The following is a 12,763-nucleotide window of genomic DNA, read 5'->3' as shown; positions in this document are numbered from 1 at the left end:
TGAATCAGGAGACTACACAAATATAAATATCTATTAGTTGCTGTTGTATAAAAGTGGATATTGAGTGTCAAATGCAGAAAGCAACGGCTAAATGGAAATGAACACAGATTTCAGTGAATAGTGTAGAATGAGAAAGTGTCGTCTCGCCTTATCTCCAGTTCCAGTCAACTAGCAATCTTGAAAGAGTTTGCAACATCATCAAAGCTGGCCATTTGATAGGATTCTCACACTGCACCCAATCAATCTGAGGAATACGGCAGCCCAGACATGTAACAAAGCTCAAATAGATTTACAAATGGGGTTGTAGGGGGATAAGCCCTTGCACAGGATTACATATTGATTTTAAACATATAAAAAAGCTTATCATATAAAACCGTAACAACAAAACTGGGGGACCTATGCAGAAATCCCTCAGCAAAAAGGAGCGTCCACTTTCAAATATAACGCCCCGGAGTGCACTGCATTTGAGGAAAGAAAGAAATAGGGAGAGGGGAGGGGGGAAAAGACGAATTTGAGAGAAAGCGTGTGTGCATGGCAGGCAGATAAAAAGGCCAAAAAGGATCAATTTGGAGGCAGAGAAATAGGAGTCATGGCATATTGTGGAAGGCCTCGGCACTTTTCTTTGCCTCCCCACAGCAGAGCGCAGACTGAAGGGGTTATCGTTTAGCTGACATTAACACTCACCCTGTTTGCTCTACACTTTTAACCGAATCCTTCAAGTCTTTTCAACCTGCCTTTATAATTTATATAAAAAAATAAAAAAATAAATAGAAATCCCATACTGGTGTCCACAGGCTACAGATCTTATAATGTGTAATGCAACAGGCAACAAGTGAAGCAGGTAATGATATCTACAGTATTATTAAAAAAAGGTAAGAAAAAAAAAAAAAAAACCTGGTCCAGCTGGAAAAGGTTGTTCCACATGTCATGCTAGTCAGGGTTAATTCAGATCTGCCTTTTAAAATTCAAAATTCAATTCAATTGAACTGGACAAATTCCACAGAAAAATTGACCTGGAATGGTAAATGACAGGAAGATAAATTTACTGAATTGTATAAAAAATTATGCATTCTAGGAAAATAATTAATCTTCAATTATTGTTCATAAAAGATCATTTAAATTGATAATTTATGAGATCTATCTATCTATCTATCTATCTATCTATCTATCTATCTATCTATCTATCTATCTATCTATCTATCTATCTATCTATCTATCTATCTATCTATCTATCTATCTATCTTTCTATCTATCTATCTATCCATCCATCCAACACTTTTTGCAAACTTTTAAGTTGCTAAGCCAACATTCAAAGCTCGTCTTGATAGTTTTTTAGTTAAACATCAATGATGCATTTCAATTCATTTTAATTGTGCTACTTATATTATTCAAATGTAAATTTAAATGTAAATTCAAAATTAAATTCTAACCTCAATTACAATTCTCAATTCTAACCTCAATTCCTTTTTCTAGGAAAGTTAGAAGATAAACAACATTTAAGGACACCTTATAATGGAAAAACAAATCCTCCTCGACAATTTGTTAAAAAAAAAAAAAAAAACCTAAAATGGCCTAAAAGCTACCCAACCCTCTCCATGACATCTATACGAGCCTTCAATATTACTCATCTCCAGGTCACACTGACTGTAGACTCTCCTCTGCACAGTCGTGGGGTCAAAGAGGGTGAGTATTTTTCTCTATCAGCGAGAGAGTGTGCACTGATACGGGAGAAAGTGTGTGTGTGTGTGTGTGTGTGAACGCCTCAGCCGCTACACTTCCAATGTCATCAGCTGACCAAGCAAATCAGCAATTACCTGTCTGCATTGCCTGGGCGCGAGAGCCGTCGGGGCTCCAAATAAGAAACTGATGCACGAACCTCCTTCACCAGCAGCTCAGAACTATCTCTGACTCGCTTCAGAAACACCCTGACTCTGAATGCCAAGTGCTGGGCCTCATGAGAAAGAGAGAGAGAGTGAGCAAGGGAGATAAAGTAAGAGAGAGAGAGAAAATAACTGCGAGTGATAATTCAACAGGTAGCAGTGTGTGGACTGATAGGGTTGTTACAAGCAGCAGGGACTGAATTACCACTGCCGTGGACGGACCCTGTCACCCTTGCACATCCAGACCAATATTTGGAACCCACTCCGTGTTCACTGATAAGTGGACACAAGGCCGAGGCACTTCAACATCTGAACGTTATTAGTCCTCGATATATCGGGCTCAGCATTTAGCGTTCAGTATCACGGTGACTCTCAGCGTGGAGGAATCTTTCAGAAACAAGACAGAAGCATGTCAAAATATTGAGATGAACAGTGTTGATCTGCCTCGGAGGAGTGTGTGGCGAGCGGCAGCATCACAAGATGGGGAGCTGTGCTCTCTGCTTGGCTATTCATGTCCACTGTCAACCTCTCCGAACTAATTAGAATTGATTTATGATGGATCAGCTAGCTTATCAGGTGCAGAAAGAAATTACCATGGCTAGCCAAGGGGTGAGAGGGTCACCATCGAATTGTAAAATCAATTTGCATTGATTGTAAAAGGTTCATTTTGCGAAAGAGGACACAGTCAAAGGGATTAAACTTAACCAGACAACTTTGATACAGCACAATAGGCTTTATTTTTTTTACTTTCCTTACCTGTCTGTATTACACACACTCAAAAAGCTTATAAACACGAGCGTGTCCTTCAGCGCCCCGGGGCACATCACAGAGATTTAATATTGATGTGGAAATGACATGTGCACTTTTGGCTGTAACACTTGTGATTTTGAGAGCAAATCGTATCTTGTGTACAATCCCAGGGTGAATTTGTAAGATCTACGTTATTAAAGGGTAGTGTTTTCAAATCAGAGCTTGGTGGGCGGAGCCATGTCAGTGGTGTCAAAGAGCACGTCGCGGGCAGGTTTAATTAAGCAGGAGAGGATCTTTGTCTTTCACAGAGCGCCTCTCAAATTCACCCCCAAATCCCTCTTTCACTCCCTCTTACCTTCAATCGCCAGCATTGCCCTTAATTCTCGGTTCAGCAGCTCAAAGCGTCTCTCCAGATCGTGTTCCTTCTCCCTGGGCAAGTTGTAAAAGTTCATCAATATGTTAATTACTAAATCATTAAACACTTAAAGAAACCTTTAATAAACATTGATTCGTGAACTCGCCAACACCTTCCCTACCTCACATTAATCTACTGCAAATAAGCGATACACAAACCGGAACAGAGGGGACTGAGAGCGGGGAAATGGCGAATTGGGTGGGGGGGTTGAGGATAAGCGGGCGGGCGGGGTATCGCAAGGCAAATTAAATTTCACCACTTTCAAATGTATTGGAAATGAGCTAACTCTGTCCCTAATAGAATTTGTCCTTCACAGCCTGTTCGGTGACTAAAAAGAAATGAAAGAAAAAGAAATTATCAAGGCCTTTTTAATTGAGCACTTAAAAAGCCCTTTTCCAGTGATATAATGTGATTAGAATACTTCAATCTGTCATTTGTGAGAGCTTTGAAACTCTGTCTCTTTCTTCTCCTCTTCTCTCTGTCGCTCTTTATACAGAATGAACAGCCTGCCAGATTTCTGTACGTCTCACTCTCACTTTTAAAGAAAAGGATGAAAGGTTTAAAAAAATTAACATTATCATCGTATGAGGCACAAAAAAAAGAGGGTAAATATGCAGGTTATTGTTATGGCTTCCTCCTTTAGGTGAATGAAGTCACTTTTTCAATTCTTTTTTTGGTCGATCCAATTCTCATAATGGGTGGAATAATACAGTCTTTGAAATCACATTATTGCAGACGCGTCCATACTGATATGACGTTTTGTCCTCTTTACGGTGGAGGGCCGCCGGGGGAGGGGTGAAAGTGAATGAGGGGCCCGACCTTCTGACTGGGCTCAGGTCTCTTGGGAAAATCATTTCAAGTGTGGGTCTCAACATATTATAGATGTGTGTGCTCAGAGACCCCAGCTTCCATTGGTAAGGGTGGGAGAGAGAGAGAGAGAGAGAGAGAGAGAGTGTAAACATTAACTCACAGCAGAGAGAGCTGGTTCTGTCGGCGGATAAGAGCATTCTTCTTGTTGACCAGTGTGAACCATTCCTGCATCATGGATTCCTCCTCTTCCTTGTTATTACCTGAAGACACACACGGAAAAAACTTAGCATGTAAAACATTTTTATACATTCTTGTCATATTATAAACATCATTCTGGACTTCCAGTGGGCTGTAAGTGGGTGCTGAGAGAGCTGCTTCAGAAAAATATAACTAAAATGAATATTTTCAAAAGAAAAGAGTACAGAATTTAACATTACAATTTCATTCTGTTTTCTAAAAAGCGCTAAGAAATCATCATCACAAATTATTTAGTCATCAAAAATTCCCACTAATTACCAGCTAGATGTCTGTAAATATTAATTAGCCAACCATTCAAGTCCCACAAATCTCCACCTTAAACCTCAATACAACAGTTTAATTTCCAAAACGGCCTATAAACACACACCTTAACAGAAAGCTAAACGCACACTTTTGACCGACTTTCTCTAAAACGGATAAAGTTAAGCACTTTTCTCACACCTCCAACGAATATAAAGTGCATCAAATGAGATTATCTGACAGGCTTTTCCCAACAGCGCAGACTGACACGCACATTAGGAAGCTATCCAGATGTGTGTTCACTACCATATTTAGCCACATATTAGACACTTCACAAGGTACTGGCATTGTCAGTAAAACAGAGATGCCTCTGGATTAGAGCAGGATTAATGCAGGCTGGTTACTTTCCTCCGCTGACTGGCATTAAAGCTTCAACTCCAAACTCCAGGTCTTTGTGCAGCCTCAGAGCTTCAGATCCGATCCCATCCAAAAGCACGTCCTGTGCCTTAGGCCTGCATACAACTTACGCAGTCGGAAACTACAGGTGGAGGCCCGTACATTGCTCAGGGGCTGAATGTATGACAGGTAAGAAACTCAATTACAAAGTTTAGTTATAATGGCAAAAAACAGCTGTCTGATAGGTCTTATTCAAAGTTTAGTGTCAGTAATATAAATATTCTTATTCAGCAAGGATGTTTTAAATTGATCAAAAGTTACAAAAGATTTATATTGCAAAGAAGGATGTCTTTTGAATTTTCTATTCATCAAAGAACCCAAAAAAAAAGGGAAATATTAAGCAGCACAACTGATTTCAACAGGACCAAATCATCATATTTTTGAGGGATCATGTGACTCTGAAGACTGGAATAAATTCAGCGTTGTCATCACAGGAATAAATGATATTTAAAAAAATATATAAAAGAGAAAAATGTTTTTTTTTTTTTTATCTAAAACTGAAAAAGTGAAAGTAAGTTGATAACATACTGGGAGACAAAGATTTAATCTATTGTGGGTTTTGTCTGGCCAAGCGATGCCATCTCGATTCAAAACTTTATTTGACCTCGGAAGGTATCAAAGGTAAGCAGACACTGGGGTTTGGTAGTTTGGGCCGTGAGGTAAACCGGTTAAGTGGGTTCAGGAAGAATGACTCCGATGTCAGTATCCTGAGCATTTTTGTGACACTAATTATGTCTTTGAAGAGGGATGAAAGAGGAGAAAAGATGAAAGATCCTTTAAGCTTATGTAATCACATCACCTACTCTATGCTCCTGTGATACCTGTCTGTTTCTGACAGCATCAACAACAGAATTAGCATCTGTACACAAACACACTCACTCTTTTTACTAATGTGAGAGGGCTTTAAGATCAACTTTTGTAGATCTTAAGATGAGAATTACAGTGCCACACCATTAAATAGAGATCTGCGCATCTGAGAGATCCTGGATGACTTTGATATGCATTTACTGTAACTGTAGTGCCAAACACAAAGACAATTACACCTAGCATTTGTGGTCATATTATACTGCCAAAAAGGTTATTTCATCAATATAGTATGAGCAGCCAGCAGAGTGCTTGGAACCACATTCACATTACAGCATGACTTTCAGTGTTTTATTCCTTAAAAAAAAGTTACCAAATATTAAATATAAAAGGACACACATTTTCAGTAAAAAATTATTTTGTTGACATCTTTTCATCTAGATAAATAGTTGCTATGCAACAGGTGAACAAGCCATAAATGTTACTATATCATGAATTTCAGCATGCTGTATTGACCAATCAGACGGCAGGACTAAATATGTTTCAAAAAACACGGGAAATGACAGTCTGTCTGTGAGCACAGAGCCATTATGAGGACGGGGTGGGGGTGACAGAGGGCGGATCTTCAATAAGGGGCTGATGTGGGAACTTGCACCTTGGATCTTTTTTCTATCACGCTGTTGCTTGGCACCATGTGACTGTGACGCTGGTCATGTGAGAGAGACAAATCCGCTAGCCACAACAAAGCCAGCGGCTGCCCCCGGTGGGACAACGGCCCTGTCACTCAACCCCACCAAAACTCCCCAGCCCTCCACCAGGGGAGCCGCTCTAATGTCTGCCAGTGCCAGATGTGTGAAATTTTGCATTTGACGACAACGCAGAGTAGACGGGAGGGGGAAAAAAAAGAGGGGGTCCGGGATTTAGGAATCAAGCCTGGATTATTGTAGTCAACTTTTAAATAGTGCAGCTCGGAAGGGATAAAGTGTGCAGTGACAGGTCATTGTAGCGACGCACAGTCAAATGAAACAAGCAAATAATAAATGGTAATATTAAGCTTGTGTGACATTGTAAGGGAATGACGGATTAGTAGCCGCATCCCGGAGGCCATTGCCTGAGCTTCAGCACTGACAGAGCCCTAACGGTATGAAAGAAGTCCTCGCTTTACCACTAAAACAAATAAAACGCACACAAACACTCTCATTCTACAGAAATACACTTTCTACAGTGCCAACACTTAAACTATGACCTTTGATGGGGATGACCCAAATAACTGATGTCCTGAAATGGCAAAAAGTACAAAGCAAAAATAAATAAATAAGTAAATAAATAAATAAATGTTAACACTTTACAAAAGGTTTCATTAGTTAACATTAGTTGGGTACTACTTGGGTAACAGGAACTAAGAATTAACAATACTTCTACAGCATTGATTAATCTTAGTTAATGTTAATTTAAACAATTAAAAAAAAACGTTTTTTTTTTATATTAAAATGAATCTGATTTAAGATTATGTAAAAAAGCCATAATTTAGACAGTTTACACAGACAATACAAATCAAAATATTTTTGTGTTACAGTGCCTGTTTAACTCCAAAATATGCTATTGTTGTTTCTGGGTGCACCTCATTTTTTCCTGCTGATTTTCATTTCTTCATTTTAGAAAAAGTATATTGTAATGATAAACTAAACGAATAATATTAATTTAAAGAATTAAAATGTTTTTGTGCACTTGTACACTTTTAGAAAGAAGGGTTCATTGGGGTTCTATATATGAAGCATAGGGTTCTTTACAACGAACCTTTTATGCTAAAAAAAAAAAAGGTTATATAATGACAAGACTTAACATAATATCACAATTTAATCATGCTGATTTTTGGAGGAGAAAAACTGAAATGGCACTCTTCGTGTGATATTGATTAACTACATAAAATAACTCCCATGTCTTGAATTTTGTGATCATTCACATGCATTCATAAATACATTTTAGGGTCTTGATGTTTGTCAATAATATGAAATATTTAATCCGGAAAGGACAAAACAAATGATAATGAATGAACCCAAAAGGTTCCATATAGAACCTTTTTCCTGGTTACAAAGAGCCCTAAAGGGTTCTTATTATTGAACCCTTAAAAAGGGTTCTGTATAGAACCTTTTAGGGGTTCCAAATACGTAGCGCTGATAGCATCTTTTAAGCTTCTATATAGAACCTTTTCTTCTAATAATGATTCATAAAATTCTACATAGTATGAACTAACATTTTTTTTCCATTTGTAAGACACAAATAATAAGAGAATTATAAATTATAATTCTTTTAGAATTATGCAGTTTCTATTACATTCTTTGATGGACAACATTATTTTCTCCAGAGCAATGAATAAAATCCATTTAAAAATAAACAGATACTGCTTCCCTAGCTTGGCTGATCAGTCTCAATCACAATCACTTTGCAAAACTCAAGAGAGACCAACATACACGCCCTACAGTCCACACACACAGGGGCCAGGCTCGCCTGGTAGGCCCGAGGGCCTGTGTCCATGGCAGGGTGATCTGTGCCCTGCAGCCCAATCAGATTAAGATAGTCATCTCAGCCACTGTTGCATTCAAAACAGATAGCATTAATGAAATCCTCACACATTTCACAATCTTCCCCTCTTTCCTGCTAACCTTTACTGATTATTTACTAACACTTAACAGCACACACACATAGACGAAAACAAACCTAAAGTCACCCAAATGTAAAGTTTCATGTGAATATATTAGCTAGACTATGGCTTTAAACAGACATACACCCGATTCATTTCAAATACACCCCAAATAGCTCCAGGCAGGACTGTCATGAGTCCAAAATATTAATTAAATATCTGAGCTGCTTTAGCAACTATAAAAAACACAACTTGATATTGGGAAACATTAGCGTACAAGATCTTTCCAAAAGTTGCCAAAATGCTTAAAATATTTTATGATTTTCATTTGCAAGGCATGCATTTAATTAGTTTAAACGCTGTGAATAGCAAATTAATTATGTGAATTGAAGGTTCTAATTTTTTTTTTTTAAATTAGAACGTAATTTAGATATTTACAGAATGATAAAAAGCAAATAACTCTGAAGTAAACCTCCACAACAGGGGGATTGTTTTGCTTGGCATTTTGTTTAATTACAAAATTCCCCCTCATTTGATTTAGATAAAAATCTTTCTAAAGCATTAAGAAACCAGAACAATTACAAATTAATCCTGAGTCCTGCTAAGAGCTGGGTGTCTTTACTGAAAAAAAAAAAAAAAAAAAAAAACGGCTGGGGGTGGAGAGAAGAGGCCATAAAGAAAAGAAAAAGAAAAGAAATATATTAAACCCTGTGATCACAGCAAGCTCTTCTCATTTCTTATCCACCCGTTTTCTGTTTAATCCAATACCCAGTAATCCAATTTGTCTATCGGAGTTTGAAGGGGAAGATCTCCACTCCTCCACCACTCAGTCACTTTTTGAACATTTACGATTTATTTTAAGTGGGCTGACTCGCCTCACTCATTCATTCTGTGCGTCTGACTGCCGTTTCCCTCTTTTTTTGTTGTTGTCAGGAGTGCATGAAAAAGAGAGCGAGAGACAAATAAAAAAATAAGTAAAAAGGGGGAAAGAACAAGATGAATCTTGTGCGATTGAGAGGAAGCTCATTAAGGCCCAGTCAGGGAGTCTTTTTGAATATGCATGAAGGCAATAATCAGATCTTCACTTGTTACTGAAGGAGAGAGCGGTGATAACAAAAGGATTGATTTAATTACTCTGAGTGGATCTGCAATGTGGAGAAGTCTTGTTAGCATGGGCTGAATGGGCAGCACTCGCCTTGCACCGCTCTGATGGAAGGTAGTTTAGCTTTAACCACAATACCTAATCTCAGGATAAAGCCCCGGCCATTGTACTTTAAGATGCTCATCACTAGTTTCAAAATGGACCGAACACATTTTCTCTTGTTTAAGCCAACCTAGTTAACCACTAACCTTTTCCCCTGTTTGCTATTTATCTGGGGGATCAGCCTCTTTAGGTGACCGAGACCCTGAAAAATCAAAGAGATCTTCAAAAGCTTCAATTTACTCAAGTAACGGTTAATTATTACGATATTAAAATAGAATTAAACCACTTAAATAATATCATCCAAATAACTAAAACATAATGACATTACATTACATAAAAAAACCCACTGTATTAAATCACTTAAGACTTAAAATGAATACATGTTCTTATGGTGGGTTCACGTGCCATGGAAAATATGATATTTTTCACTTGTGAACTGGTATTTACCAGTGTGTTGTGTTCAAGTGCTTTTGTTGTCGTAATGTGATAAAAAGATGGAGATCCAGACCTATATTTAGCTAAAACTACTTTAGATTGCTTAAGTCATCTGCTACAGCAAGAAAATTATTTATCAAAACTTAAACGGTAAATAACATGCTGTATATTTTCTAGATCATGAACAGTACATATTTTTACCATTCACGACTTTCGCGTTGCTCTCCGCCATTTTGAAAAAGTCAAAGGTTATCTCATCTCGGCAACTCGTGCATCAAAATATTCTACGAGCGGCCCAGTGGAAAATACCACATGAGGGGGTGTTCATGTGCATTTGGTATTTCCCATAATTACCATAGCACGTGAACGCACCATTATTATGAGCACTGATCAGATTGTATGTTTAAGGAAACACGTTATCAATTCATGATCACAGACTGACATATTTGAGTAAATGGAACATGAGCAGTCAAAGCGCATTACAATTTAATTCCTCACAGAGTGTCCCGTCACTGGGTTTTCAATTGCCACCGGGTATTATTGACCTTCAGTTGCTTGCTTTGCGGCTTATGAGGAAGGATTCATAAGCGGAGCGGCCTTACAGCGAGGAGAGAAGAACCGCAGGAGGAAAACAGGATCGCTTAAGTCGCCCTTAATGACAGAAAAGTCTTGGCTATACATACACCGTTATCATACATCCTTTCATGTAATTGTTTGAACGTTCAGTGATGGACTGACAGAAGATAGTCTGTACCTTAATACTCGTCTCTCACCCGCCCCTCAGCGCTGTTAACACAAACAACTCCTCTGCAAACACCCCAGTCCCCCAGCACTTATGTCGAGTTTGGCAGGGGCAAAACAAACAAATGGCAGAAAACAGATTTTTTTTTTCTATTTTTGACTTAACTGCATTCCAATTTGTGTACATTTTCTCCTTTTACCTAATATCTAATGAGTTTGCATATCCATCAAAAATGGTTCTATTAATTTAAAGCAATATTTTGACATGGGTAGTAACAGTGGAGACTATATAAATTGTAGCCTGCCTGTCTGAGTTAAGCACCAGGAATCACAAATATGTCCATCTCTGCCTGCAGCCCCCTACTCTATTAAACTGTGTTTGTATTCCACCCTTCTTTTTAATCAATAAACATTATCACAGACTGACAGACTATCAGCTAGTGTTGGCCGTTCCTTGCTCCTTAATCCCTGGGCTGCCTGTCCACTATCGCAGCTTCACGATGAGCGGAACAGCCAAGACAGGCAGTTTACATTACAAAACAACAATTACAGCCCTCGTCACAACAGCACTCGCGATAAATAATGATGCAAAATGACAGAAGAGTGGATGAAATGGACGAAACATATTGTTTGACATTTGTTTAGTGTTTGAGTTTTTGTTTTTACATTTATGCATTTGGCATATGCTTTTATCCACTGCAGTCAAGGTCTACATTTTATTTCTGAGAATCGAACCCATGATATGCCATTGTTGTGACGTTCTCTAGTGTTTGAACTAAAGGAACGATAATAAATCAAATCTAGATTAGTTAATTGTAATTTCACACAAGTAATCACAAACGATGACATGATTAGCACATGAATCTCATATATATGCGTGTTGCATTGTAAAAAATCTCTGAATTTATGAGGGTGACAAAATAAATGTAAATACTAAATGTAGATATTGAAAGTGTCAGTAAGTAAAATTAATGTAAATCAACAGATTGTTCTCAAGTAAGGTTAACAAATATCAATGAAATATATATTTATTTATAAAACGGTTAGTTCCAATTCTTGATTCTGATTGGTCAATAGCTGTGCTTTATTCATGATAAAACATGGCTATGACCAACGCTTCACCCAACGGTTCTATGTATCACTGCCCAACGCTGCAGTTCCTATGTTGTTTTTATTTGAGCTTTCATGCATATTACACATTGGAACGTTGTTGGTGTTCACGGTCAGGGACTATTTTTTTTTTCTAGCGGAAGGAAGGGTTTTAGGTGATCTTACTTCATGAAAGTTGCACTAATACATATTATTTACATTAATTTTTTTATTGTGTGGTAACCGTTTTATAAAAGCATAAAGTACTCAAGTGCTATTTTGTGAATAAGTAACGGCTGTACTTCACTTTATTCACGATACAGCACAGCCTCTCGTACCTTATATATATATATATATATATATATATATAGAGAGAGAGAGAGAGAGAGAGAGAGCAAACAATAGGTCTATAAAGATTAAACCAACCAAGTTAACCCTAAAACGCAAGTGTAAACAAACAAGAAAAAATAAGACCTTACATAATAAAACAAGACCTAAGATATAATAATGACCTTCAGGGTGAAACACTGAAGCCTGAGGTCCTCTCCTTTCTCATTTTGACAAATACTATCATTTCACTCTATAACCCACTTTAAATCTGCTTTTGGGAGCGCTGAACACAGGGGCAGAATCAAGGGCCTTTGGAAAAAGCTGAGTACTTCAGGTAATTAAAGCTATGTGAGTGGCAGATGAGAGCGGCAAAAAAAAAAAGATCACCTGGTGAAGCCTCCGAAAAGGTGTTTCATTAAAAGCCTTTTGCCATACAAGCACGGCACAATGTGGGGATGCTGTATTTTACCACTTGTGCTCAACAGGCCCTCAGAGCAGCGACTCAGATGAGAGCAGAAACCTATCCCGGTTAATAATCTCATAACAAAAGCTAAAAGACATCATCCTATTAACTAGTGGTCTCCAGCGCTAATGCGAGGCACTGCCTTGTGCCTCTGTATAGAGAACGCAGCTATTAAAAAGGAGTGTGTGAACAGCTGGCAGGAGACTTCGTCAGACCCGGGACCCTCTTTCACCCTTTATCGGTCCTC

General features: G+C 38.1%; 1 protein-coding gene across 6 annotated transcripts in view; it reads right to left on the bottom strand.

The window, feature by feature from the left end:
* ehbp1 (EH domain binding protein 1) overlaps positions 1 to 12,763 on the bottom strand; it is a 126,368-nt gene that overhangs the window by 4,532 nt on the left and 109,073 nt on the right. For all 6 annotated transcript variants that reach the window (XM_039654159.2, XM_039654271.2, XM_039654413.2 and 3 more), the window contains 2 exons: positions 4,016 to 4,115; positions 2,986 to 3,059 (listed from right to left, as the gene is read on the bottom strand). In XM_039654159.2, the coding sequence (XP_039510093.2) occupies positions 2,986 to 3,059; positions 4,016 to 4,115 (174 nt within the window). The remainder of the gene's footprint in view (positions 1 to 2,985; positions 3,060 to 4,015; positions 4,116 to 12,763) is intronic.

This window comes from Pimephales promelas, chromosome 15, assembly GCF_988280905.1.
Source record: "Pimephales promelas chromosome 15, fPimPro1.hap1.1, whole genome shotgun sequence".
NCBI lineage: Eukaryota > Metazoa > Chordata > Actinopteri > Cypriniformes > Leuciscidae > Pimephales > Pimephales promelas.
The sequence above is the reverse complement of the archived record's forward strand: the minus strand, read 5'-3'. Positions and strand labels throughout refer to the sequence as shown.